The sequence below is a fragment of the Agelaius phoeniceus genome, chromosome 12, assembly GCF_051311805.1.
Source record: "Agelaius phoeniceus isolate bAgePho1 chromosome 12, bAgePho1.hap1, whole genome shotgun sequence".
NCBI lineage: Eukaryota > Metazoa > Chordata > Aves > Passeriformes > Icteridae > Agelaius > Agelaius phoeniceus.
This window is the reverse complement of record NC_135276.1, coordinates 15,790,880-15,818,105: the sequence shown is the minus strand read 5'-3', so window position 1 is coordinate 15,818,105 and position 27,226 is coordinate 15,790,880. Positions and strand designations below refer to the sequence as shown.

The window sequence follows — 27,226 nt, the reverse complement described above, 5'->3', positions numbered from 1 at the left end:
CCCGCCGCCCTTCAGCTGCGGGCTGGCGGGCGTCCAGCGGCGGAGCCAGCAGGCTGCACGCCTGACTGCCAACGGGATTAAAAAATAACAATTAATGGGAAAGCAGCCGGGACGGAGTGTCCCGGTGACCCCTGTCCCGCTCCCCTGGAGCAGGGTGTGAGGGAGGAAAGGAGCAGGGCAGGGAGCCCAGATCCCAGGACAGGCAGGAGAGGGACGCACAGCGCTCCCCTGGAGCAGGTGGGATGGGGTGTGGGGTGTAGAGCCTGGACGCGACCACAGCGCCCTCAGCACCCACCCCAGGGCTGGAGATGGCGGGGATGGGCACCCCGGGGCTGCAGGCAGCGCTGTTGGAGCGGGTAAAGCTGCTCCTGCAGCGCCTGCACCCAGCCCTTTGTGTGTGCCCCGGGAAACAGCCGGGCTGGAGAAAGCCCAGACCAGGGAGAGGAGGGAGCAGGGCGGGAGAAGTGCCCTGGGTAAATAGTTGCTCTTGCACATATTTTCAATGGCTTGAATGAGACTTTTCTTTCTGCAGGGGGAAGGGCGCGAACAACTTCCCTCTGCAGCAGGGAAGGTGATGGACCTTGATCCACGGGGATTGTGCCAGCGCGGGTGCCATGGCTGCTTTGGGATCCCTGCAGCGGGGGCATCCCGCAGTTTACATCACCCCACTGGGTTAATTTCCAGCTCCAAGCCTCAGTTTCCCCGGCTGCCACGGGACAAGGCTCCCATGGGAAGCAGCTCACATGGCCGGACCGTGGCTAAAGCGGCCGGACCATGGCTAACAGAGCTGCCTTTGAAGTCCGGCCGTCCCCACGCCTCGGGGAGCTGGGCGAGCTCTCAAACGCACCGCTCGGAGCAGCCAGAGCCGAGGGAGCATCGCGGGGAGCCAAACCTCCCTCCCACTGCGGTCATCCCGACCGGCTCCTTGGGAAAACGCCATAAATCCACCTCCCGGGAATAGCCCTGCTAAACCCAGGATCAGGCTCTCCTGGAGAGGGGAATTAGGTGCAGACCCCTCGGACCAGCGAGGCAAGGATTCTTTTTGCTGCTGCTCGTGGAACAAAGAGTCTTTTGTCTGCATCCGATGTTATCAGAAGTTATTTTTAGGTCAACGCCTGCACTTGCTGGTGTTGTCGGGATTATCTCTGAGTCGACAGACCTTCAAAGACTCTGCCTGAGCACGAAGAGGGAGGAAATCCTTGTGTTGTCTCTTGGAAGGGACATTTGCCCTTGTACTCGGCCTGATAAGGGTTTATTGCTTCAACTGGGGAATTCCTATGAAAGCCCTACAACTTCTTAAGAGTCCTAAGAGCTCCTAAATCCATTAAAGCGCCTAAATATGCTTAAAGTTCCTGAAAGTCCTAAAAGATCCTGAAAGCCCTGAAAGCTCCTAAAGCCATAAAATGTCCCGAAAACCCTACAACATCCTAAATGCCCTAAACCCCCATAAGCCCAAAATGTTCCTGAATGTCCTTGAAGTTCTTAAAAGCCCTAAAAATCACTAAAAGCCCTAAGAGTTTCTAAACCTCTTAGAAGTTCCTAAAAGCCCCAAAAGTTCCCAAAACCCCTTCAATTTCCTAAAAGCTCTAAAAGCTCCAAAAGAAGGCTAAGACTTCCAAAATCCTCTAAAAGCCCTAAATGTTGCTGAAAGCTCCTCAAGGCTGCGGCGGCGGGCGGGAGGGATCAGCAGATCGCGGCGCGGGGCGAGGGGATGGGCAGACTCCGGCAGGAGAGGGCACGCCGCACCGGGGCTGCTGCCAAACAAGGGAGACAAGCGTGGGCAGGGGAGCCCTGGCGCCGTCTGCAGCCGAGAGCTGTGCCCAGCAATGCCAGGGGGCCCAGACACCCCAAAACCTCTCGGGTGCTGCCAGCAAAATGCCACCATAACCAGGGCTCAGCCCAGCTCCGGTGGATGGAGGAGGATGAGGATGAGGAAGCAGAAAGGGGCTGGTGGGAGGGGATGCCGCTAGATCTCTCATCCAAATCTGGTGAGCAATGCCAGAGCAGCCTGGGGAGTCTCTAGGGGAGTGTCTCAGCTACCTTTGAGCGGCTGTGGGTGCTCGTGTTCCCCCCTCGCTGCTGCTCCACCTCCTGAGCCTTCCTCCTGGAAAAAACATCCGGTGAGGAGGTGGGTCCGCCCCACCCCACGTCGGGATTTCTCCTTCAACGAAAACAGCGACACAACAGGTGCCAGGGCAGTAAAACCGAACCTGTAGGCACAGCAATAAACCGGATTATTTGTTTAGCTTCGGCTTTGCAAATAAACTCCCGATAATGTCAGAAAAGTCTGGAGGGAAACTGGTCCCCGCGGGTGTCTGCACGAGCATCGGGTGAGGATGCTCCCATGGGATGCAGTAACTGGGCTCATCAGCTTCCCAGCAGACAAGTCCCAAAAGCAGATCCCAAAATGGACCCAAGGTCTTCTCCAAACCTTCCATTTCCCACGTGGATTTACTGTTTTTCCTGGCTGCCTGTTTCCCCAAAATCTGTGGCATTTGCTATAATTCCACAGCTTTGCTCCTGGAGCCAAAGCTGGCTCTGAAGCCTGAAGGCACCTTGGTGCCACCAACCCTCCTCTCCTGGGGAGAAAAGGATGGCACAGCCCCTCCAGCAGCCCAGCCCTGGCTCCTGCCAGGCAAGGTGCCCAGGAAGGGAAATGGCACAATTTCTCCTCGAGAAGATCATAGGGGCCAGGCCCCCTCCTGCCCATGCCCAGGTGCTGGATGGAGCCAGCCCTGGCACCGTGGCACTGGGGGGTCGGAGGCTCGATCCCAACCCCTGCTCCCTGGGGAGTGCTCCAGCCTGCTCCTGGTGTGGCAGGCTGGGAAAAGGGTGACCGGCAGTGGGCTCAGCTGCCCAAGAGCCAGCGTGTCCCACCAGTCCCCAGAAGGTTTAGTTCCCTGGGGACCTCCCAGGGATGCTGTTCCCGCTGCCAGGAGGCAATCACCGAGCGATTGTTTTCCGAGCACCACCGGATACCGGAGCAAGGTGGACGCACGGCAGCCAGAGTGACTCACAGCACAAACCCCCAGATCTGGAGATGGGGAGAACGGGCACGGAAAGCGCTGGGATGTGACTCTCCCGCGATGGGGCTCATGGGGGAAAGTCGGGCGCTTGGCACCTCCCCAAAGCCGCAGGCTCTCAGTGAATAGCTGAAGTCACCGCCGGAGCGGTGAGCCATGCACAGCTCATCCCGTGCGAGCGGGGGCAGCGCGGGGCCCGGCGGGCAGCGGGGAGGGGACGCAGAGCCCCGGCGGGACGGGGGCACTGACGGGAACGCGGCGGCGCTGGCTGCCCTTTGTGCCCGGAACAAAGAACAACAGCCAGAGGCTGCCTTCGCTGTCCAGAAGCGGGAAGGAGCCAGAAAGGGAAATGTCACTCGGCAGAGAGGGGCAGCGTGTCCGGTGGGGCTCTGTCCCCTGCCAGAAACGGGCACACCGGCTCATGGCGCCTCCCTGGTTCACCCTGCAGGGACAAGCGTGGGGGCTGTGGGGACCCTGATGTCGCCACAGGTGGATTTGCCATGCTGCGATGCTGGTCTGCATTCCAGCAGGCAGAGTGGGATGTCCAGCTCCAAACCTCAGTCATCAGGAGAGGAAAAATCCCGGTAACATTTCCAGGTGATGTCTGCTTTATGCGGATGCACCATGGGCTCAGGACCGACTCGCTGCCCCCAGCTGATGGATTTTGTCCCTGCAATTTGTCCTGGCTACTTATTTCCACAGGCTGGGTTGCTTCAGCTCCTCCCGAAAGTGTTTGGTCACCTGGAAGAGCTCTGCTTGGCTCTGCCTTCCTCAGTGAGAGCGGGAGGAAAGCCGAGTATCAGCTCACTTACTCACTTGCCATCCTCTCCTCCACCCAAACTCGTCTGCCCGATGCCAAGACAAAGCCCTGCTCACCCATTTTCCCGCCGCCCCAGGGCTGCCTCCATCCCTGCGCTGGATTTGGAGCGAGAGGGAGGGCTGCTGGTGTGATGCTGTCGTGGCTGAAAACCCAGGCTCGGGGTGGTTTTGGGATGCCACGGCCGTACAGCCGCTCCTGCCAGCCTGCAGCCGTGCTGGCACCGAGCGGATCTGGGGGATGTAACCGGAGATCTCCCGCTTTTCACCGTGCCCCGTGAAACGCGCAGTGGCAGCTCCTCAAGGGGGCTCAAAGGTCCCCTACCATTTGTCAGGGGACATTTCGGCACCGCTCACCGCCACCGGCCGTCCCTGCGCCTGCACATTCCCGATGTGGGACCATTCCTGCGATCCTTGTGCCATCTAGTGGGACCTGCACCAACCACCCGGCGGGTGTCCGAGCGGAGCAGAGCCCGGCCACAGGCGCCCGGCTCAGCCGGCAGCGGAGGGGACCCACACGGGCAATGCAAACGCGCTGCTAAAGAGAAGCAGCGGCCACTGCGGGTCGCTAACAGAGACACCAGGGGCAGGGGGGCAGCCCCGCGGTCCCCAGGACACACAGCACCCCAAGCTGCAGCCCCTCAGCAGCAGCTCCCACCACCCAGAGATTCAGCTTTTACCCCAGGGCTGTGCCCAGAGTGTCAGGGTGCTCAAACTGTCCCGCGGGGCAAGCTGTGCCTGGCACCCTCGCTGTGTCTGCTGTCTGTGCTGTGCCCAGCCTGCCTGGGAAATGTGGTGTGCCAGGGGTTCCTGGGGTGCACAGGGTGCTGATCTCCACTCTCTGTGAAAGGACACAGGAGGTGGAATGAAGTTGCTGCAGGGGAAGTTCAGTTTGGGCATTAGGAAAAGGCTTTTCACTGAGAAGGTGGTCAGATACAGGGACAGGCTCCCCAGAGAAGAGGTCATGGCATCAAGCCTGGCAGAGTTAAGGAGTGTCTGGATGATGTTCTTAGCAAACATGGTTTGCTTTCAGGTTGTCCTGCAAGGGGCAGGGAGTTGGCCTCAGTGTTTCTTATGTGTCCCTTTGAACTCAGGATAGTCTGATCCTGTGATACCACAGTGGATGCTGTTGCCAGGATGGAGCCACAACACTCCATGACACCCCCAGTGGCCACAGCACAGCCCTCCAGCAATGCCAGCTGGCCTAGCTGAGGGAACAAAGGTCTTTTTTTTTACCCAAAATCGTTAGGTTTGCCTCAAAAGGCTTCATCTTGTGCTTCATCTTGGCTGCTGGGTCCAGCTGCAGGGGTGTGGCCATGAGCAGAGTTGCAGGGAGCAGGGGTGACTCAGCCACAGCAGTGCTCATTGTGGGGCAGCAGTGCCACGCTGTGCTTGCCCAGCACCTGCATCCACTCGTGTCACATTTCTAGCTCTCAGTTCATGACTTAGGGCAATTCTCTGCTTCAGTCTGACCTGTCCCAAATGGGGGCCCTTTGGGAACAGATTTAAGGGACCTGCTGGCCTTGGCCAGGGTGGAAACCCAGAACTAGAGGAGAAGGGCATCAGGACGGTGATGCTTGGACCACAGACGTGGGCCAGTGGCCACATCTTTTGGTGACACACCCCAGATCAAGGAGGTTTGATTTTTGCAAGGGTAAGCCCCACAAATCCCAGGATGCTGCAATGCATCCTCGAGCCTGCTGGTGTCACCAAGCCACGCATGTCCGAGCAAACAGTAAAGACACGCTTGGATAAAACTTTGCCGGTTTTAGCGCCGGGAGCGGGTTAAAGCCGCAACCACGCACCCGCAGCTCTGGCCAAGCCGCCTGCAAAATCGCTTCACCGGCTGCAAGAGACGGCGCCGGCTCCCCTGGCACAAGACGCTGGGATAGGGGCGTAGGAGAGGAAAGCATCCCTCGCCTCCAGCTTTTTGGGGTTGTTTCCAGCTGGAAAAAAAAAAAAAATCCGATCTTGGAAAGAAGTTTTGCTTTAATTTGATTTGGTTTCCCCTGCCTCGCTCCATCCTGGAGGAGAAAAAGTTGCTGGTGTCCCATGGCATCGATTCCACGTCCCGCGGAACACAAACCCAATTTTTTGTCCAAAAGGCATCCAGCAAAGGGAACGAGACAGGGGCAAAATGGTGGTTGGGGTTTTTGCCGCTGGGCCAGGAGGGAGCCAGGACGGGTGTGTGTGGGGATGCAGACACCACGCGGCCACCGCTCATCCGGGGTGCCCCGCGTCCCCCAGCGCGTCCCCGTGGCAGACACGTGTGCGCAGCCCCGCAGCAGCCAGGGGCAGGGTCCCCAGCCTTGGGAGCGCTCGCTGGCCGAGCCCCCGGGCCCGGCACGCTGGGCAGGGCTGCCCGCAGCCCCCGAGCGCCGGAGCCCCACGCGTGCGGCCGCCCCGCCCGTGCCACGGGGCAGGACACGCAGCGCGGCCCGGACCGGCCCCCGGGCGCGGGCGGGGGGCGGGAGCGGCGGCGGGGGGAGGAGGAGGAGGGCGAGGAGGAGGAGGAGGAGGAGACTCGGCCGCAGCGCCCCGGCCCGCGCGGGCCGCCCGCACCGCCGCCGCCGCCACCGCCGGGTGAGCGACCGGGCCGGGCCGGACTGGGTCGGGTCGGGCTGGGCCGGGCCGGGCTGGGCTGGGCCGGGCTGGGCCGGGCCGGCGGGCGGGCGGCGGCACCGGCGGCACCGGGAAACTTGGGAGAAACTTTGTTGGGGGAGGGGCCGCGCCGGGCCGGGCCGGGCCGCGGTGGGGCGGGCGGGGCCGTGGCGAACCGGGCGGGGCCGGGCCGAGCGGTGCCTCCCGGCCGGAGCGGGGGCAATTCCGGCGGAGCGGAGGAATGCGGCGCTCCCGCCGCCCGGGCCGCGGCCGGTGAGTGACGGAGCCCGGCGCCAATGCGGAGGAGCGGGGGCGGCCCCGCCGGGAGCCCCGGGGAGGGGGCGCGATCCGCCCGTGCCGGAGACCCACGCGTGATTCCCGCCGCTGTTCCGGGGTGTCCATGACCCACGCGTGCTTCCCGCGGGTGTCCCAGGGGTGTTCGTGCTCCACTCGTGTTCCCCGTGGATGTTCAGGGCTGCCCTGGGTCCACTCGTGCCCCCCGTGGGTGCTGCATGGTTGCCGGTTCCCGGCATGCGTTCCGTGGGTTTTGCGTGGGTGCCTCGGCACCGTCTGTGCTCCCGTGGGCGCTGCTTGTGCCGGGTCCTGCCAATTCCTGGGATTCCTCCAGGAGCAGCCCAGAGAGCACGGGCCTGGGCTTGCTGCTGAGTTTTAGCAAAACTTCACCATTTCAGCAAATATCACAGGACAATTTAGTTCTTTCTCCCATGCAAATCCCACAACTGCTATCGGTCTCTGCTCCCGCTGCTCCAGCACCGGCTCTCCCAGCCCAGCCGGATTTGGTAGCAGGTCTGGGCTGCACCGTCCCAGAAACCTGCCGGGGCTGCGGGCAGCCGCGGCTGGACCCTGTACTTATCCCATTAGGACGCGCAGCAGCCTCCCATTGAGGTTTCCTGGGGCGGTTTGCCTGCCCGGCCGCGCCGGGTGTGAGATCCAGGGCGGGATGTGAGCTCCATGCCGGGATGGGGACACTCAGCACCGGCCCTTTGTTGCGGCATCATCGCAGAGCACATCCAGCTGCCGGGACACACGTCCTGCTGCCACGCCAGTCCCGCAGCTCCGGGCTCTCCTTCCGGAGCTGTTCCTGCCTTGCTGGCACCGGATCCGGGCTGCAGCCCTCGCTGGAGCTGCTGGGGTGCAGCCGAGTACCCCAACCCCAGCAGCAGGGATGGCTCTGGAGGCTCGCAGATGATGATGATGTCATCAGATGACCTCATGCAGATGACATCATGCGAATGACATGTAGATGTCTTCCCTTCATTGTGGCGCGCTGGCAGAGGCGCCTGCAGAGCCAAGCGGAGACCAGATGCCGGTGGGCTGTGGGCTGTGGTCTTCATTGAGGACCTCACTGGTGTCTTCACTGGGGATCTGGCTGGGGCTGTCACTTGGCTGCCAGCTGGGGACCTGGCTGGGGCCATTGCCAGAGTCCTCACTGGGGACCTGGCCGGGGTCCATCCCAGGGATCTCCTCACTCAGTGTCCCGCTCCCCAGAGCCAGGGACCGTGCCCCTGCCACCCCTTCCCTCCCGCCAGCTGTGGCCGTCCCGAGCTGAGCCGCGGTGTCTCCTGCAGGTGCCCGGGTGCAGGACGGTGACGGCCATGCCCTAGGGGAGCCCCGCCATGAGCCAGAGCGGGGCTTCGCGCCTGGCGGGCTCCCCGCCGCTGCCGGGGGGCTCCCTCCTGGCCCTGCTGGCCCCCGAGCCCTCCCCGTCCCCCCCCAGCGGGACCCCCTCGCCCGGGCCCCCGCCGGCGCTGCTGGAAGGGGACTGGGAAGGGCGGGAGGAGCTGCGGCTGCGGGAGCTGGAGGAGGCGCGGGCGCGGGCGGCGCAGATGGAGAAGACGATGCGCTGGTGGTCGGACTGCACGGCAAACTGGCGAGAGAAGTGGAGCAAGGTGCGAGCCGAGCGCAACCGGGCTCGGGAGGAGGTGCGGCAGCTGCGGCACCGCCTGGAGGCCCTCACCAAGGAGCTGGCCAGCCTGCGCCGCGACCGCGACCGCGAGCGGCCCGACGAGCGCCCGCCGCGGCCACCGGGACAGGCACCGGCACCGGCACCGGCGCAGGGCAGCGCCGGCAGCCCGCCCGCCGACGGAGCAGAGGGGGACGCCGGCCCTGAGCAAGAGCCTGTGCGGGATGTGGGGGCTGAGGTGCCCCAAAAAGCCAAGGTGGGCGTGCGGGGCTGCCCTGGGTGAGCAGGGAAACAGGGGAGCTCCTCATCCTTGTCTGCTGCCCATGGGCACCCCCAAACCAGCACTGCCTGCCCTGTAAAATGGGCAGTGTGGGGGGACTGCTCTTGGGGCAGGATTGGGAGGGACAGACCCCTCTCAGAGCAGAACAGGGTGGTCAGACCCCTCTTGGATTAGTATGGGGGGTGTCAGTCCCCTCCAAGCAGCACTTTGGGCTCAGATCCCTCTTGGAGCAGTACAGGACAATCAAATCCCTCTTGGAACGGCACTGGGGGGGATCAGACTCCTCAGAGCAGTGTCATGAGGAGATCCAGAGCCATCACAGCCCCATGCAGTGAGATCACCTTGGCACTGGCACCAATCCCTTTCCTGGGGCTTTCCCTTTGGGGACACTAGGCAAAAATCACTGTGCCAGTACAGGGGATGGTGGCGTTGGCAGTGCTGGTGGCATCTCCCAGCCACAGCTTGATTGCCAGGGTGTCCATATGGGCTTCTGGCAGGGGTTTTTGCTGAAGGGAAGGAGAAGGAGGAGGAGGAAGGGGGGAGCACAGTCAGGGATTGTCCCAGCTGCTGCAGCCATCCCTCCCCTGCTGCTGTTAGCTCTGTCACAGCACAGAAGTCACTGCTCAGGGTGCATGCTGTGACAGTTCAGTCCACCTGACAGCACAGCTGCCAAGTGACAAATCTGAGACTAATGTGAGCATCCCCCACGGGCTCCACACTTGGTCCCCAGGGACATCCTGTCCCCTGGAACCCCCTGCTGCTCATTTACTGTGTGCTCAGAGTGCCTGTAGAAGGTCACTCATGTGGCAGTCCTGGGTGAGATCGGTGTCATAAATTGGTTTTAAATTTTTGATACCACATTTCCAGCATGGCAGGGAGCTGGCAGCAGAGTGTGGTGACATGTGGGAGCTCCCCTGGGAGGGCAAGTCCCTCTTCATCAGCCTTAGGGGATCCCCGGGGGATGGAGGGAGAGGTGCCCTTGTTATGGAGTGGGAGCTGGGTGCTGTAGGGCTGGGGAGCCCTCTCACCCTGTCCCCTGTGCTGGGCCACCCACGGCGCCACAGGAGCTGGAGCTGATGGAAAACATCTTGACGAGCAAGCAGGAGGAGAGCTGGGAGCAGCGGGGCCCCCGGGCCTCCTTCAGCCGCCAGGAGCGGAGCCGCCTGCTCTGGGAGGACGTCAGCGCCGTGGAGGAGGACGCCACCAAAGTCACCGCCCTGAAGCTCAGGCTGGATGAGTCCCAAAAAGTGCTACTCAAGGAGAGGGAGTGAGTGCTTGGGGCATCATCCTTGCAGGGTGCCAGCTGATGCCAGCCTGGTGCCCACTGGGGTGGCACGTCCCATGGGGTCCTGCAGGCTGTCACTTTCACTGCCTCTCCCCAGGGACAAGCTGGCGCTCAGCAAGAACATTGAGAAGCTGGAGGGCGAGCTCAGCCAGTGGAAGATCAAGTATGAGGAGCTCAACAAGAACAAGCAGGAGGTGATGAAGCAGGTAAGCAAGGTGCCTGGGGACAGAGCTGCCCCAGGGGGTGGCCTGTCCCTCACAGGGTGGCACATCCTGATGGGCATGGTGGCCCACAGCCACTTCCCCATCTCCAGGCTGCTTGTTAAGGGTTTTCATTAGTGCTATTGATGCAGTGGGTTCAGCCATAGAGGTTGGGTGGATGTGTGTGGGCAGGGCTCAGGTGGAAGGTGGATGTTCACAGCCCCCTTTGGTGCCACGTCCCCCCACAGCTCAACATCCTGAAGGAGATTCACCAGGACGAGCTGGGGCGCATCTCCGAGGACCTGGAGGATGAGCTGGGAGCTCGCTCCAGCATGGACAAGAAACTGGCTGAGCTGCGTGCAGAGGTGAGGCCAGACCCCAGCCTGGGGACAAAGGGGGCAGAGAGGGGGGTCCTGCTGCCCCCCAGCCACCCCCTGCCCTGTCCCAGATGGAGAGGCTGCAGGCAGAGAACGCGGCTGAGTGGGGCCGGCGGGAGCGGCTGGAGACGGAGAAGCTCAACCTGGAGAGGGAGAACAAGAAGCTGCGGGCACAGATCGAGGACCTGGAGGAGGTGCTGGCTCGCAAGCGGCGCCAGACAGCCAGTGCCCTGGACACTGACCTCAAAACCATCCAGGCTGAGCTCTTCGAGAAGAACAAGGTGCCACAGGGGTGTTGTCCCCCACCACCGCATCCCTGGGTGACTCTCTTGTGGGGCTCAGCCTCCCCAGGGACTCCCTCAAGCTCAAATTTTGCCACCACCCTTCAAGGGATGGTGGTGACCCCATCAGCTCCTGGGTCATGGGGTGTGGCAATGGGAGAGACCCCTGGGGAGGGAGGAGGGGACACCCAGTGGTGGGGTGGCTGTCCCATGCTCAGCCCCCTCCCCATGGCCACCACAGGAGCTGGCTGACCTGAAGCACATCCACACCAAGCTGAAGAAGCAGTACCAGGAGAAGATGGCCGAGCTGGCGCACGCCAACCGCCGCGTGGAGCAGCACGAGGGAGAGGTGAAGAAGCTGCGCCTGAGGGTGGAGGAGCTGAAGAAGGAGCTGGCCCAGGCTGAGGATGAGGTGGGAAAACTCATGCTGGTGGAGGAGGTCAGGGAGCTGTTCTGCTCCCTACACAGCTGCTAACAGCACCATGCCATGCCATGCCACCCCATCCCATCTCATCCCATCCCTTCCCATCCCACCCCATCCCATCCCATCCCATCCCATCCCATCCCATCCCATCCCATCCCATCCCATCCCATCCCATGCCATCCCATCCCATCTCATCCCACCCCATCCCATCCCACCCCACAGCTGGATGAGGCCCACAACCAGACGCGGAAGCTGCAGCGGTCGCTGGACGAGCAGACGGAGCAGAGTGAGAGCTTCCAGGTGCAGCTGGAGCACCTGCAGTCACGGTGAGCAGGGGCTGGGTGAGCCACGTGGGCACCAGCCAGGATGGGATGATGTTCTCCTTGCCACCATCCCTCAGCCAGCATCTGCCTGGCTGAACCCATGGCCCAAGTGCACCTGACATCCTTGGAAGGGGCACAGCCATCCTCTGAGCAGTCTTCACCCCACCTTAAGCTGGGTGGCATTCACCTCCCAGTTAAACCAGCACAAGTTTGCCCAGAGACCAGCACAGCTCAGTTTTATGCTGCTTAGGGTTGCACCCACTAGTACCCACGGCCAGGGCAGGCTGCTGGCATGCCACACCAGTTTGGGGAGGTGGGAGCTGAGTTTTCTTGCCCTTACAACTTTGCCTGGCCCTGCTTTGCCTCTCCAGCAGTAAAGAGCTGAAATGGCCATGGGATCGATGCCGTGGCTCCAGGAGGCACTGGGGGGTGTTTATAATCATCCTTTATTTTATTGGGACATCTGCATTAAATCAGGGAAGCATAATGGAGGATTCATCACCCCCCTCAGACTCCCTGTGCAATCAACCCTAAATAATTCATGCTTTCCAGTAAAGTGTGGTGGACTGGTTGGATCTCACTGGATCCTTGGCCTTTAGATTTCAAATTTTGATTCATAAAATTTCCTTGATGAATTTTCACACAAGGGCAAGCAAAGAGCTAAAACCACCACAGGGCAAGTAAAGAGCTAAAACCACCCCAGGCTCCTGGGGTTTTTGAGGGTTCCTCAGTTTAGGGGGATGGCACCTCCCTTCTCTGCAGTCCTGTCTGTGACAGGGATGTCCATCCATGGAGGGGTTTAGCCTGTGCCCCATCCACAGCTCCCAGTTCCAGGCTGGCCCCAGGCTGCGCGGGAGCTCCGAGCTTAGCGAGGGCTGCAGGAAGGGATGTCTGGGGTGCAGCCATGCTGTAGGGGGGATGCAGGGCAATGCAGGTCCCCAGGGCCATGCTGCCCCCAGCCCAGCAGCTGTCCCCACAGGCTGCGGCGCCAGCAGAGCGCCCCGCTGTTCGGCAAGATGCGCAGCGCCCGCTTCGGCCCCGACGACACCGGCGACGGCACCAGCGACCCCGACGAGGATGAGGACCTGCAGATCCAGGTGCCCTAGAGCCCAGGGCAGTGCCACCACCGCAGGACGTGCCACATCAGTCCCCTGCGTTCAAGTGTGTTGTCACAGGGCCCAGCTGTGCGGTGATCCTTGTATAGACGGGGAAACTGAGGCACGGAGCGGTGGGGAGGAATTTGCCCAGGGGTGCTCCAGAACCCACTGCCTCTTGGACAGTACTGGATGGCCCTGCAGCCACTGGCATCTCCTGGTACACTGGTGTGGCCACCAAAGCCAGCATCACCCAGCAGCCCAGAGGAGGAGGCACAGGCCAAGAGAGGCACCCAGCTTGGCAGCCACAAACTGCCCACTTCTTTTTATATATATTATATATATGTATGTATTTGTATATGATTTTTTTATTATAAATACAGAGCCCAGATGGGCCCCAGGCTCTGATGGTGGTGTGAGCTGCTGGTCTGTCCCCACACAGGAGCGAGGGTGGGTGGGGGACACATCAGGGATAATCAGCATTTCTTCACCAGCCACACACGGGCCTGGATGTCACCCACTGGCATCCCTGTCCCCATGCCTGGATTGCAGCCCAGTGTGGGGTAAAGCCTGTCCCTGGGCCTGTGCAGTGAAAGGGGCTCACCCAGGGCTGCTCACCTGGGGAGGTGCCCAGGTGCTGACCCAGGGGTGCAGAGGTGCTCACCTGAGGGTGCTGCTCACCCCAGCACAGCCCCTTCAACCCAGCCCCCCAGCACAGGGCCTTGGGGGCTTTGGAGGCGCTCAGACACAACCTTATTAAAAATTAATATTTCGGTGAGCTAATCCCCTCGCTCTGCCTTTTAATTGATTGGCTAAAAGCGCAGCTCTTTGCTGCTCATGGGGTTTTTTTAATGCCCTTTTATTTGCAGCGATTATTCATATTTTTACTGCCCAGCAAGTGAGGCCGCGGGGGTGGGGGTGCCTGGGCGCAGTTTGGGGGCGCGGAGCGGGGATGCGGTGACACCTGAGCCGAGGGACGGACCAGAGGCTGCTGCTGCTGCCGCCCGTCAGTCGCTGCGGGGTGTTCCCTCCAAAGCCGAATGATGGAATTTTCTTTCCAGGGCGGCCGGTTGTGGCTCTGGTTGGGCAGCCCGGGGGTGGAGGGAGGGGACCGGGGCGGGGCGGGGACCGGGGCGGGGCCGGGCGGGGCCGAGCGGCTCCGGGGCTCGCAGGACGCGGAGGCTCCGCCGGGTCCGCTCGCACCGGGAGCCCGGTAAGGCGGCGGGACCGGCGGGGGAGCGGGTGACACCGGACGGGGCTGGAGCGAGGTTTGGGCTGACAAGCGTCGGGGGCAAACGGCCGGGAGGTGACAACGCCCGGAGGGACGTCCCGGTGGGAGACCGGGTGTGATGGGAGATGGGGGCCGGGGGGCGCCGGGTGTGGGGGTGACAGGTCCGGGGCAGGGGCCGGGAGGTGCCCCCCAGCAGCTCTGGGTTCCCTGGGGGTGTTGGTGTCCGTGGGTGGTGATGGCGATGGGGAATGGGGGAATGGGGGAACGGGGGATGTTCCCCCACAGGAGCGCTGCCACTCTCGGACAGCGGGCGGTCCCCAAGGCGCTGTCCCAGCCCGATCCCCCTGCTGGGCTCTGGGGACCCGGGTGTCGCTGGCATGGAGGAGCATCCCCGGGGATGGCCCTGCTCTGTTTCCTGGGTTGCTGCCTCCACCTGGGACTGCTCCACCTGGCAAAGGAACCTGGTCCCCACCTGGTCCCGCCGGTGGGGGCTGGGGGAGCAGCAGGGACCGGGCTGAGCGAGGCCGAGCTCTCGGGAGGGCTGGACAGGGGCTGGGTGACACCGGGGGGCGAGGTTGGAAGCCGGGGTCCCTCCGGCCCCCGGTGCCGGGCGAAACAGCCCAGAGCAGAGCCGGCCTGGCCGCTCCCACCGAACCCAGCCGTGCCCAGGGGCCGGGGCCGTGTTCCTGCCCGAGCGAGCAGCCTGGGAGGAAGGAGGGGAGTGCGAGAGGTGATGGAGACCTGCGGGCGAGGTGTGGTGCGGGTGTCCCTCGGACACATGTTGGAGCTGGCGGCAGGGGACTGACCGCCTGTCTGTGCCACCCTGGCTCCGCCGTGCTGGCAGGGGTTAATATCACCGGACTGTTCCACTCGGATGGTTCAGGCAGAGAAGGGAGGAGGAAGAGGAGGAGGAGGAGGGGAAGGAGGAGGAGGAGGAGGACGACAAGGAGGAGGGGGAGGAGGACGAGGAAGATGTCACCCGTCGATCTGTCATTTCTCTTTTCCAGCCAGCATGGGGGACACTGCTAGCACCAAGCTGGGCCGGTGGTGAGACAGGAGGGGTAGGGAGGAAGAGGATGGAGAGGGGGGGGCGAAGGTGAAGGCAGCCCCCCCCTCCCAAAATATCCCCTACCCTATCGAGCCATCGCCATGGCGACGAATTTTAACGACATCATCAAGCAGGGCTATGTGAGGATGAAGAGCAAGAAGCTGGGGGTGAGTGGGGATCTTGGGGAATGGGGAGATGTGGGGGGGGAACACCCATGGTTTTGGGGTGCTGGTTTCCCACTGAGGTGAGATGGACAGGTCCCTCTTGTGGCTTCCTGTGCCCCTGTTCTGGGGTTGAATCAGCAGCCTTTTGGGGCTGTGGTGGCAGAGGAGTGGGGGATGGCAGGGACGGGCCACTTGTTGGTACCCAAATCACCCAGCAGCCCCAGGGGTCCAGCATCTGCACCGGCCGAATCCTGCACCGAGCAACACCCGTTCACTTGTCCCAGGTCACCCGGGGTTTGGGGAATGTCTGCGAGCCCTCCCTTCCCCCCGTGCCTCAGTTTCCCTGCACACACAGTTTGGCATCGGGGATGCCGCGCACCGGGAGGGGTTGGAGCTGCTGGGTGCAAATTGGGGTGGTGTGGGAGTGCAGCCCCCACAGGTGGGGGGTCAGGGGGTTTGATCCCATCTCCATGGTTTGGAGCCGCAGCAACGAGCATGCTGGGTAATTTCATGCTAATTAGGGAGAACAAAGAGGGAGCGGGATCCAGGGAGGGGGACATGCCTGGGGACGGTGGCCCCACCACCCTCAGAGGCAGGGGATGTAGGAGAGGGAACGGGGAAATGCCAGAACAGCGGTCCCCTTGGGAGCTTTGTCCGTGTTCATTAATTAAGCTCTGTAATCAGCACTGGCGGGGGGTGGGGGCAGATGATGGCAGCCCCGGCACAGCCCTATCCCCAGCATCCCCTCCTGTCCCCAGGCCAGCAGGGTCAGCAGAACCAGGCACGGGGCCTGGGGATGGGGACAGGGGGCTGTGGTGGGGACAGGGAGCCCCTGTGGCACCGAGCAGCCGCCGCGCTCTCTGTCCGGCAGATCTACCGGCGCTGCTGGCTGGTCTTCCGCAAATCCTCCAGCAAAGGGCCCCAGCGCCTGGAGAAGTACCCGGATGAGAAGTCAGCGTGCCTGCGGGGGTGCCCCAAGGTGAGGGGGTGCGCAGGAGGGGTGCTGGGGTGCTGCCCGCTGCTCGGGGACCCGACCACAGCAGCTCCTTCCTTGCCTGAACTCGCTCCGGAGGGGGATGCAGCTGGGTCTGGGTGCTGCAGGTGTCAGGGTCTGCGTGCATCAGGGAACAGGGGCTGGGAGCAGCCCTGGGTGACCCCCCAGCTCCTCTGCAGGTCACCGAGATCAGCAACGTCAAGTGCATCACGCGGCTGCCCAAGGAGACCAAGAGACAGGCGGTGGCCATCGTTTTTACCGACGACTCCGCCCGGACCTTCACCTGCGACTCAGGTACGGGGCAGCGCCCAGGGGAGCCGGGCCGAGGGTGCTGGGTGGGGCAGCCCGGCGTGGCCAGGGTCGCCCAGGGGCTGCCGTGGTGCCTTGCAGAGCTGGAGGCGGAGGAGTGGTACAAGACGCTGTCGGTGGAGTGCCTGGGCGCCCGCCTGAACGACATCAGCCTGGGGGAGCCCGACCTGCTGGCGCCCGGTGTGCAGTGCGAGCAGACGGGTGAGCGCGGCGGGGAGTGCTCGCCCGGGGCTCCGCCTTGCTGCACCCCCCGCTGATTATTTTATTTTCTTTTTTTTTTTTTTTTTCCCTTTCCAGACCGGTTCAACGTGTTCCTCCTCCCCTGCCCCAACCTGGACGTCTATGGCGAGTGCAAGCTGCAGATCACCCACGAAAACATCTACCTCTGGGACACGCACAACCCCCGGGTGAAGCTGCTCTCCTGGCCCCTCTGCTCCCTGCGCCGCTACGGCCGCGACGCCACCCGCTTCACCTTCGAGGCCGGACGGTGAGATGTCACCCTGGCCAGGACAGGATCTCTGTGCCCTCCTCCAGCTGGGCAGTGGCACTGACCTCAGAACCTGACCACAGGGCAGGCTTGAGGCTGGGGCGATGCCCATGGCTGTACAGTGTGCCCATGGCAGGCAGGGCTTGGAGCTGGTTCTGGTCCCAGATCAGCGCCGTGAAGGGGACCTAGGCACAGCTCTAACAGTATGGGAAGCTGCCCCAGCTGTCATCTGGGTGGGTTTTGTTCATCATGCCTTGGCTTGAAGACCTTGGTGACATCCTGTGCCCTGTCCCCACAGGATGTGTGATGCAGGAGAAGGTCTCTACACCTTCCAGACGCAGGAGGGTGAGCAGATCTACCAGCGTGTGCACAGCGCCACATTGGCCATTGCTGAGCAGCACAAGAGGGTCCTGCTGGAGATGGAGAAGAACGTCAGGGTGAGCTCCAGCCCATGCTGAGGGGGGGCAGGGCTGGGGGAGATTCTGGGGACCCTGTATCACCCTCCTCCCCCCCATCCACTGCAGCTGCTGAACAAGGGCACTGAGCACTTCTCCTACCCCTGCACGCCCACGACCATGCTGCCCCGCAGCGCCTACTGGCACCACATCACCGGCTCCCAGAACATGGCTGAGTCCTCCAGCTATGCTGGTGAGTGTCCCCACCCCACACTGAGGAGATGCTGCTCCTCCAGCCCCCAGAGCTTTCCCCATCAGGTGAGCCCAGCCTCTGTTTTGTCCCCAGGGGAGGCATATGCAGGCGCCCAGGCCAGCTCGGACACCGACCTCCTCAACAGGTTCATCTTGCTGAAGCCAAAGTCCTCCAAAAGCGACAAGCCTGAAGACAGGGAGCCCACATCGTCCCCATGAGCTGGTGTGGGGGGACTGTGGCAGGGGTCCCCTTTTTCTTCTCCAAGGGGTGGCGAGGATGCAGGCAGTGACCCCTCAGAATCCCAGGAGCCCGAGCTGGGGCAGCTCGGTGCCAAGGCCTTGGGAAGCAGGCACTGGCTCACGCCCTGGGCTGGCATTAGTGGAGGCGATGGCTGGCTCAGCCTCAACTGACTTCAAATATATATTGAATACCCGTATTGTAAGAGATATTTCCTTCTCACATGAATGCAAATGTGGTGGCTGCTGAAGAGCCCTTGGGCAGATGCCCAGAGGTTTTTGACTCTTGGGGATCCAACTGGGAGGTGAAGAGAGGTGGGGCGGGGGAGAGTCAAGAAATTTGGAGTTTTCTGCGTGGCAGGAAGGCTGGAGCATCACTCTGCCGTGGCCATGGAGCAGCGTCGGAGGATGCAGCTGTGTCAGGCTGACGGTGCAGGGTCCCACCCCTCCATGAAGAGCAGGGTGCTTCTGAGGACACCCTGCCTTCCCTGAGCTGATTTTTGCACTTCTTCAAGCTATTTAAATGCTCGCTGTAGAATTGATATGTCTCAGGAGAAACTGGTTTTCCTTCCAGCGGGGTTGGCTGGGGTGAGTGGCCAGGCAGAGCCAAGCTCCCTGGCTTCTCCCACCCCAACACCCCTCACTCCTCCCACAACTGTGTCCCCCTGCCATGCCCCTGGTTTATCTGCTGGTGGGCAACCATGGGACTGGTTTTGGCCAGTAGCATCTGTCTCTCAAGGGGCAGCTTTGTGGATATGAGAAGCCCCAGGGCAGAGAAACCCATGCTGATGGGGAGAGAGCCACATTCCTCTGTGCATTCCCACAGCCCTCACTTCCTCCTTACCCACTGGGGGTGGAACTGGGCTTTATGTGCTGAACTTAAAAAGCAATTGATTTTTTCTAGTTCTCCTATTTATTGACCTCCTTTAGAAGGGCTATCTTTTTATTGCCGTGCAAACCTTGGTGTTTCTTTGGAGTCTTCTTTCCGTCTGGGTTGGATGCTTGGTGGTTTTTATTTCTGCCCTTTAAAGCTCCAGGTCCATGTGTTGGGCACAGGGAGTGTTGTGATGTGGGAATCTGTGGTCTGTAAATACTGTGTTTCAGGGTGGTGTAGCTTGTGGCAGAGGGGACATGGGGACAGAGAAAGGTTGCTCCTTGCAGCATGGCTGTGCACAGAGGGGCTCTGGACCCTAGCACTGCCCAGCAGCGTGTCCTCCCTGGGGTGAGAGGTGGAACTTGCCCTCTTTTCCTGGCTACACACCTCATCTGGAAAAGATTTAACATTTGTTACCAAAAACGTTTGGGTTTTCTGTTTTTTAAGGAGTTGCTCAATGAATAAACAACCCTTATCCACATCCACCCTTCCTGTTTGTCTGTTCCATCCAAGCACGCTCGGGAAGCGCGAGTGGGAGTTGTGCCTGCCAGAGAGAAAAATGCTGATGGGGGAGATTTCCTGAGGTTCCTGGCAGCATGCTTGGCTCAGGGCTTTGTTCTGCCTCCAGCTATGGCCAAGACATTTCAAGTGAAGCCCTAAAACCACTGGAATAGGAAGAAGGGTAAAGGGAGTTGCCACTCTCCATCAAACAACCCCGAGTGGGACAGGATGCCAGCACCCCCGTCACCCTCACCTCCAGCTGCCCGTGGCTCTGGGGATGTGCCAGGCCAGTGGTGGCTCCAAGTCCCCAGGTGAAGGAGTTTCAAGACACACCATCTCCCAGCTCTCCCAGAGCTGTGCCAGGTAAGCTATCCATGCCATGACTGCACTGGCCTCAAGGTAAGACAGCCATGCCAGCCAGCAGAGTGATCCCTGCAGGGATGGGGACACGGGGAGCCATGCTGCAGCCAGCTCTGCCATGGCAAGGAAATGGAAGCAGCAGCCTGGCTGCAGCAGCTTTTGCCTGGAAGGGGAAGGCAATGCTGGCATGGGCTGCTCTCCCCAGCTCAGTGGGACCCTAGCACCACCCCCTGAACCATCCCCATCCATACCAGGATGAGCATGGGGCCACACAGGCCTTCCCCGCCCTCCCAGCTGCAGGTCTCTCCAGAAATTGTCACCAAGAAGCTCATCCCAAGTCATGCTGGGCAGTGATGAAGGGGAAGAGGAGGGGTGACAAAGGCCATTGCTTTCAGCCACTGCCAGTGGGGTCAGGGCATGGGACCTGCACCAAACTCCAGCCCAACACACACTGGGGGCTGTGGGCACAAAGAAAGGTATCAGCCAGGGGCCATTACTGACAGCCCATGTGCCACCCAGCTCCTCAGAAAAGGGTTCTACAGCACAGGGGTGGAGTCTGTTCCAGAGGATTCTGTAAGTACAGCTCTGCCTGCCTGGCCCAGCTGGGCTCCCCTGCAGTGCTGCCTTCTGCAGCTCTCGCCCACCCCAGCCTCAAACATGTGCTTTACACACAGCCCTGGATCAATGAACCACAGGCTGCCTGCAGGAGGGTGCTGCTCTCCTCAGGAGATAATGTCACAAGCAGCAATCAGCATCAGCGAGCAATGCTCCCTCCAAAGCAGATCTCATTAAGTTAATGTCTATTGGAGAGAAGTAAATGATGTGACATCTCCTCCAGCAGCTTTGAATGAGCTTTCAGGGATAACAGAAAAATTTGGGGGTAAGGCTTTATTCAGCACAGTAAAGAATGGACATGTAAATAAAGTAGGGTTGTGTAACAAAGGTACACACTTCCCCATCCCAAACACCACATGGCCAAAATCCAACACCAGAACCAAAATCCAGGATCATTTGGAGATAAAGCCTGTCCTGGCTAAGATGCTCACTGACTGATTCCCCTCCTGTTCTACCCTAAACACCACAATGACTTTCCCTAGGAAGGAGGGCCAGGGAAGAGGTGTCACCAACCAACTGCTGGGCCAGGAAAGGCAGAAGGAGATGATGGGGAGGTAAAAGCCTCTCCCCAGATCTCAGCCAGACATCACTCACAGCACTCTCTTGCCAGGGCCACCTCAGTTGATAGTGAGGACATCACTCTGGATCTCGTGGCTCAGCTGTGTCTGGAGGTCACTCAGTTTCTTCTTGAGGCCGGACAGGGCAGACAGGACGATGGTCTCGGGGCGCAGGGAGCCACAGGACTCCACGTTGTAATAAAACCTGAGGTTACAAGGCAGGGGTTAAGTCAACACCACCTCTGCAAGGAGGTGCAAACCCAGACTGCACATCATTCCAGCCCATCCACACCCACAGCAGGGAGATCTGCCTGCAATCGCAACCATCTCATCATCATCATCATCATCATTCACCTCCCAAGCAGGCAACAGCCAGTGCTGCCCCACTAGAACCCTCACACCAACACTCACAACTTCACAGGCTGCAAGAGCACTTCTGAGATTGATTTCTGTTCAGCACTGTGACCTGTGAGCCAGCATCACAAGCCAGGGACTAAGGCTGGCTGAGGCACTTTTGCAGAGCAAATAACACCAGCAATCAGAGCATGAGACACACACAGGTGAATGAACACCTTAAGCCAGGGTGTTTCCCCTGCAGGCCTCACACCTCAGTGAGTGTGCACCGCCCTCCCTGGCAACATGAACTCAGGAGAACTGTCTAGGATCTCCCAGAGGGGAAAACCTGCCACATCCAGGTATATCACCACTTAAAACCAACTCCTGCCCTGCTTTTCAGGGAATGTCAGCTCCCTGGGCTGGCAATTTCAGCACAGTGTAGACACTCTTTATTAATGAAAGCCCATGAGATGCTCCCAGCCAGTCACCCCCATTTCCCAGCCGCAGCAATGCCTTCAGTTCCCACCTCTCTGGCTTCCCATTGGGGTCGTAGGGAGCCTGAGCATCCTCATCGTCGATCTCCGAGTACTCACTCTTGGGCCTGGAATCAAAGAGCAGGAGAGGTTACACAGAGGTTACACAGAGCCCTGCTCCAGCCTGGCCCCACACACAAGGAGAGCAGGAGAGGTTACACAGAGCCTGCTCCAGTCTGGCCCCACACACAGACAGAGCAGGAGGGGTTACACAGAGCCTGCTCCAGCCTGGCCCCACACACAGACAGAGCAGGACAGGTTACACAGAGCCTGCTCCAGCCTGGCCCCACACACAGACAGAGCAGGACAGGTTACACAGAGCCCTGCTCCAGGCTGGCCCCACAGAGCCCAGGCACTCAGTCTGGCCTCAGTGAGTGAGCAGTGGGCTCACATGCAGCACACAACAGGGTGGTCATCAAACATCAAGTCAGAGAAAAAAGCTCAGTCACACATTGTGTTTTCTGGCTCCTCATTAATGCCCCAGAGTCATCCAGCAGCAATGGAAGAAGGGGATCAGCCCTGCTCTGCCCAAACTCAGCAAGCCCTGTACTGCGGCTCCATCCACCTACACTGGTACAATCTGGCAGGTGCTTACAGTGAAGGGATGTTGATTCCTGAAGAGACTGTGTTTATGGAGCCTGGATGCTTTTATGGAGTAATGGACCTTGAGTTATCTTTTCTTTCTGCTTCCCACTGGGCCAGGAAAGCACAGGAGTACTCCAGCACTCAAGTCTGTGAGGCACAGTTGGCTTGGAGCCAGCAGGAAAAATATCTCCTGTACAACAGACACCACCTGCATCAGTGAGCTCCATCCTGAGGTCCTGCACCTCCCCTCCTCTACCAAAATCACTGCAATTCCTGTGCATCAGTTAGGCAAACACATCTCTCTACCTCCTGCATCCCTTGGTTTATAGAGCACCACACCAGAGAGACTGTGTGGAACCACTTAATCCATGTAAGAAAACCCAAAGCCTTGAGCTGTCTGAGAAGCCAGCACAGAAAATCCTGTACCCACCAAGGTCTCCTGCTGGCCTTCCTCTGCCCCAGCAATGTCCAGGAACACTGATCCCAGCAGCCTGTAATCAGCTGCCTGAAATAAAATTCTATTTCTCAAACAAACCCTCTGCCTGTACAAACCTGTACTGAGAGAGATGAAGTGTTAATGAAGGTGGGATTTCTTGTCACTTGCAGAACCACTCATGACCAAAACAGCACAGAGGTTTCCATGACCCTGACAGCTGTTTGGAGAACCCAGCTGCATGCCAGTGATCTGCCAACAGCCTCAAAAAGCAACTAGCATGAAAAACTAAACCAAAAATCATAGCTAGCCTTGGACAGCAGAAGGCTTTGGCTCTGTATTGTCTTCACAGGGAGTCAGATGAACTTGAAAAGACAGACATATCGTCAAGAACTGGCAGCTCCAGTATCAATCCTCTTTTGGGATTTTTCCAACTTTTCCATATTTTTTGCCTAGCACTTCTCAAAAATTGTTTCGTGGTGCCCTGTCTGTTGTATGCCACACCAGGTTTGTGAGCCTGCCACTTATCAATGTTTATATCAGAACATCCACCACCCGGCCCAGTCCCTGCTCTCGGCCTGCCCTGCCTAAAGCACCTGGCTGGCTCCAGAGTGCTCAGTGACAGGATGTCTGCTAGGTGATCACTGGGATACAGAGCCAGGAGCAGCTCAGGTGAGCAGCATTCATGAAAAGTCATGCTGGATAAAGTCCTCGCCCAGGCCAAAGCAAGGCAGCAGCTTTCCAAAAGTAAAATCACGTCACTTTTGGATGAGAAGCTGTGTGCAACTTGTGCAGAATGGTATTTCAGAGGAGAGGAAAGGGCCAGAGAGGGAAACACTGCAAGAGCTCCGGCTCCAGGAGTGAGGAGAGGTATGGGCTAAATCACAGCCATACTGGGCTTCCTCAAGCCAGGCTGAAAAATCAGTCTTGAAACCCAACCTTCCACTCTTTGCTCTCATAGCAACTTCTTTCATCTCACATGGATCTGCTCCTTCCTCAGACCTTACTCTGACCTACAAAACACTTGCACAGGGAAGAAAAAAAATCAGCAAGAAGTGGTGAAAAAGGGCATGAAAGTGAGGCAAACCAGCAGTGATGGTACGTGAGGGAGGACAAAAGATGACCACAAACCAGTCCACCTTGTGTGCAGCTGCTAACAAGTGACTGGCCTTGCTACCCAACCCCAGGAGCAGAGCTTGTGCGAGGGGATGCGGCAGGCACGCTCGCCATGAGCCAAATTACAGGGCTGAAATGTAAGTTGTGGCCTGCTGGAAAACCCTTCCCAGTTGCTGCAGACAGACAGCAGGACGTACCACTCCTCTGGTTTGGGGTACACGGTGTGCCTGAGCGCGTTGTCGGGGTCGTACTCGAAGGCCACGCCGGCCGTGGGGTTCCACTTGGCATGCTCCTTGCCAAAGCCCTTCTTGGCGTAGGCCCGCAGCCGCAGCTCCTGCCCCTTGCGCAGCTTCACGATCAGGATGTCTGCAAAGCACACAGGGGAGACAGCGGCGTGTGAGCACACGCTGCAAAGGCAGATCTCTGGTGGAAGATGTCATCAGTGTCCAGGTTTAGCTTGGATTCTTAGTGGGGTGTGACGGTGTTTACAGGGGTCTTAGGATGAGGGAAGAGACGAGGATCTGACTCCATGTTTCAGAAGGCTTGATTTATTATTTTATGATATATATTATATTAAAACTATACTAAAAGAATAGAATAAAGGATTTCATCAGAAGGCTAGCTAAGAATAGAAAAAGAAAGAATGATAACAAAGGCTTGTGTCTTGGACAGAGAGTCCGAGCCAGCTGGACTGTGATTGGCCATTAATTAGAAACAACCACATGAGACCAATCACAGGTCTACCTGTTGCATTCCACAGCAGCAGATAATCATTGTTTGCATTTTGTTCCTGAGGCCTCTCAGCTTCTCAGGAGGAAAAATCCTAAGTAAAGGATTTTTCATAAAAGATGTCTGTGACAGCGGGGCTCAGCTGCATCCCCAGAAGAGTGAAGTAAAAAGGAGCTGCACAGGCCCCCAAGGAACAGCCAACAGCACAGCATTTCATCTCCTTGCTGTCTCTGAGCTCTCACAAGGAGGGACAGAAGCACCATCTCCAGTTCTGGGACAATCTGAGTGGCAGCAAGACAAAATGCTACCCCACTCGTGCAGCGACACCAGCTGCTCAGAAGTGTGATATTTACAGCTGCCTTACAGTTGCACAGCTAGTAAAGGAATAATGAGTTCAAAGAACCTGAGGGAAAAGGGAATTTCCTGCTACAGTTCTTATTGCCAGTGACCCACCACTCACCATCCTGCTCCACATAGTCATTGGGGTCGTTGTCTCTGCTCCGAGATGTCACCTGCAGCAGCCAAACAAAACCAAGCAAATTAGGGACAAGATCAGCTTGGATGAGTGCTCCAGCCCAGCACATCTGCTTGGCTCCTAAAGTCACTCCCACAGCTGCTACAGATGACACACAGCACTCAGAGCACCTCAGCCAAAGGCAAGTAACAGACAGCAGGCTCCAGCTGGGCTTTACCCAGGCACACAGTGTCACCAGGCAGCAGGAGCAGCCCAGGCTGTGGTGACATCTGGATCCACCTCAACAGTGTACTAGAACATTCTCTGCAAGTCCCTTTGCCTCTGTCCCACTTTGGCACCACCACCCCTCCACAGGATGACTGCACAGGAGCTGCTTGGCAGCACTGCCCTGGCCCAGGCTCCTCACACTCTGCCATGCTGAGAGTCCAGAACCAGCAAGCCAGAGGCCTCAGAGCAGCCAAGGATTTTGGGATGAGGGGTGCAGGATGAGGCCACACTGCTTTGCAGCTCATCAGACAGCAAGTGAAGGACAGCATGGCACAGACAGGGAGGGCACACATGCTGCTCCTGCAGATACTCCTGCTTTAATCAACCACTAGGGTTTAAGTGGAGCTTTAGGAAACATGAAACGTGGTCAGTGTCTACATTCCCTATGTGTGCCACCCTGCCTCAGCAGGAGCAGGAAGGTCATCCTTCCCCTGTACTGGGCACTGGTGAGGGCACACCTTGAGTGCTGTGTCCAGTTCTGGTCCCTCAGCTTAGGAAGGACATTGAGACACTCGAGCACATCCAGAGGAGGCAACAAGGCTGGAGAGGGGCTGGGAACACAAACCCTGTTAGGAACCACTGAGGGAGCTGGGGCTGCTCAGCCTGGAGAAAAGGAAACTGAGAAGTGAGCTTATCATTCTACAGCTCCCTGAAAGGTGGCTGTGGTCAGGTGGGGCTGGACTCTTTCTCCTGGCAGCACTGACTGAACAAGAGGGCAGTCTCAAACTGCATCAAGGAAAATACAGGTTGGATATGAGGAGAACGTTTTTCATGGAAAGAGTGATGAAGCACTGGAATTGTCTGCCTGGGGAGGTGGTGGAGTCACCATCCCTGGATGTGTTTATAAAAGCCTGGATGTTGCACTGGGTGCCAGGGTTTAGTTGAGGTGTTGGGGCTGGGCTGGACTCAGTGATCTTGAAGGTCTCTTCCAACCCTGTCATTCTGTGAATCCTGTAAATCCTGTGAATTATCCTGTGAGTGCAGGGAGTGCAGGAGGTGGCACTGACCGGGATAACACGGGGGTTGTTGGAGATGAGGTCCCGAGACGTCACGTGCCGAGTCTGGTCCTCGTTGCAGCGAACGTCCAGCGTGAACTCCACGGAGCACTCGGGGCAGAACTCGTCACACGTGCAGTCCTGGCACACACACGGGTTCTTTATGCACAAACTGCCAGAGCTTCCCATCAGATCCAACACCCACCACCCTCTAAATGACTCCCCACAGGATTTTTCGTGACTCACTCTGGAATATTGCATCTTATCCACAATGTCGTCGCTGGTGAGTGGGATGAGACCTGGGAGAAGCAGGAGATCAGAGGAATGTCTGAGTAGGACCACAAGAGCCCCTAACCCTGATTTTGCCAGAATACACCTTCATCTTCCTCCCCACCCAGCACTCACCCAGCCTGTGTGCAATGAACTCATCGTGGAGCACAGAGGAGTTGGCATCTATCTGGACCCAGTCAATGGCTGCACAGAAGAGAAAGTCACAAACTGAGGAATACTCATGTGGGGAAAAGCCAGCTTGAGGGCACAGAAAACATTACAGAGACTGCAGAGACACTGGGGCAGCATCTGCAGGGCACAGTACTGGCTGAACATGGGTAAGGAGAGCCAAAAGCAGAGAGGAGGAGTGGGAGAACACGGAGGGCAGCCCAAGGGACTGTGATCACAGGCAAGCGAAAGGCCTCACCTATGATGGGGACTTCTGCGATGAACACTCTTCGAATGGAATTCGCCACCCTGAGGGAGGGAAACACCCGTGGTTGGGCGTGAGGGAGCGTGGGGCCGTAGGCCCGCACAGACCGGGCCGAGGCTGCTGCGGGGCTTTGCCTCAGAGACCCTGCCCGGCCGCCCCCGGGGCCTCCCGCGGCCGCTTCACCCCTGGGCCCGCCCGCCCCGGCCCCGCGGCGGTGCTCACGCCAGGTCCGTGTTCTCGATGATGAACTTGACGTTCTCGTCCGTGAGCTCGGTGATGCGCACGGTGGGCTGGTTGGCGTACGGCATGGCTGCCCCGCCCCGCTCCCGCCGCTCCCGGCCCCGCGCCCGCCGCCCGGAGCGCCCGCCCGGTCCGTCCCGCCCCGCTCCCCCGGCCCCGGTG

General features: G+C 59.5%; 3 protein-coding genes across 9 annotated transcripts; 2 read left to right on the top strand and 1 right to left on the bottom strand.

Moving 5' to 3' along the window:
- Positions 1–6,323: 6,323 nt before the first annotated feature.
- Positions 6,324–13,036, top strand: CCDC102A (coiled-coil domain containing 102A). Of its 2 annotated transcripts, none has more exons than XM_054640972.2 (9): positions 6,324–6,422; positions 8,030–8,620; positions 9,709–9,911; positions 10,027–10,135; positions 10,378–10,494; positions 10,578–10,787; positions 11,029–11,199; positions 11,434–11,537; positions 12,514–13,036. In XM_054640972.2, the coding sequence occupies exons 2-9, from the start codon at positions 8,078–8,080 to the stop codon at positions 12,638–12,640; spliced, it is 1,584 nt and encodes a 527-aa protein (XP_054496947.1). In that variant the 5' UTR covers positions 6,324–6,422; positions 8,030–8,077; the 3' UTR covers positions 12,641–13,036. The 2 variants fall into 2 exon arrangements, with proteins under 2 accessions (XP_054496947.1, XP_077041241.1); XM_077185126.1 differs by lacking the exon at positions 6,324–6,422 and adding an exon at positions 6,507–6,713.
- A 712-nt stretch (positions 13,037–13,748) lies between these two features.
- DOK4 (docking protein 4) lies at positions 13,749–19,100 on the top strand. Of its 6 annotated transcripts, none has more exons than XM_054640890.2 (9): positions 13,749–13,841; positions 14,867–15,074; positions 15,943–16,050; positions 16,245–16,359; positions 16,456–16,575; positions 16,672–16,861; positions 17,160–17,298; positions 17,386–17,509; positions 17,603–19,100. In XM_054640890.2, exons 2-9 carry the CDS (start codon positions 15,009–15,011, stop codon positions 17,725–17,727), a joined length of 987 nt encoding a protein of 328 aa, XP_054496865.1. In that variant the 5' UTR covers positions 13,749–13,841; positions 14,867–15,008; the 3' UTR covers positions 17,728–19,100. The 6 variants fall into 6 exon arrangements, with proteins under 6 accessions (XP_054496865.1, XP_077041349.1, XP_077041350.1 ...); XM_077185232.1 differs by having other exon boundaries at positions 13,764–13,960; XM_077185233.1 differs by having other exon boundaries at positions 13,768–13,896.
- A 1,253-nt stretch (positions 19,101–20,353) lies between these two features.
- POLR2C (RNA polymerase II subunit C) lies at positions 20,354–27,206 on the bottom strand. Its single transcript, XM_054640570.2, has 9 exons — positions 27,047–27,206; positions 26,819–26,868; positions 26,527–26,595; positions 26,368–26,420; positions 26,134–26,262; positions 24,845–24,896; positions 23,853–24,021; positions 21,515–21,589; positions 20,354–20,857 (listed from the first exon to the last, which is right to left on the bottom strand). Exons 1-9 carry the CDS (start codon positions 27,130–27,132, stop codon positions 20,713–20,715), a joined length of 828 nt encoding a protein of 275 aa, XP_054496545.1. The 5' UTR covers positions 27,133–27,206; the 3' UTR covers positions 20,354–20,712.
- Positions 27,207–27,226: the final 20 nt, after the last annotated feature.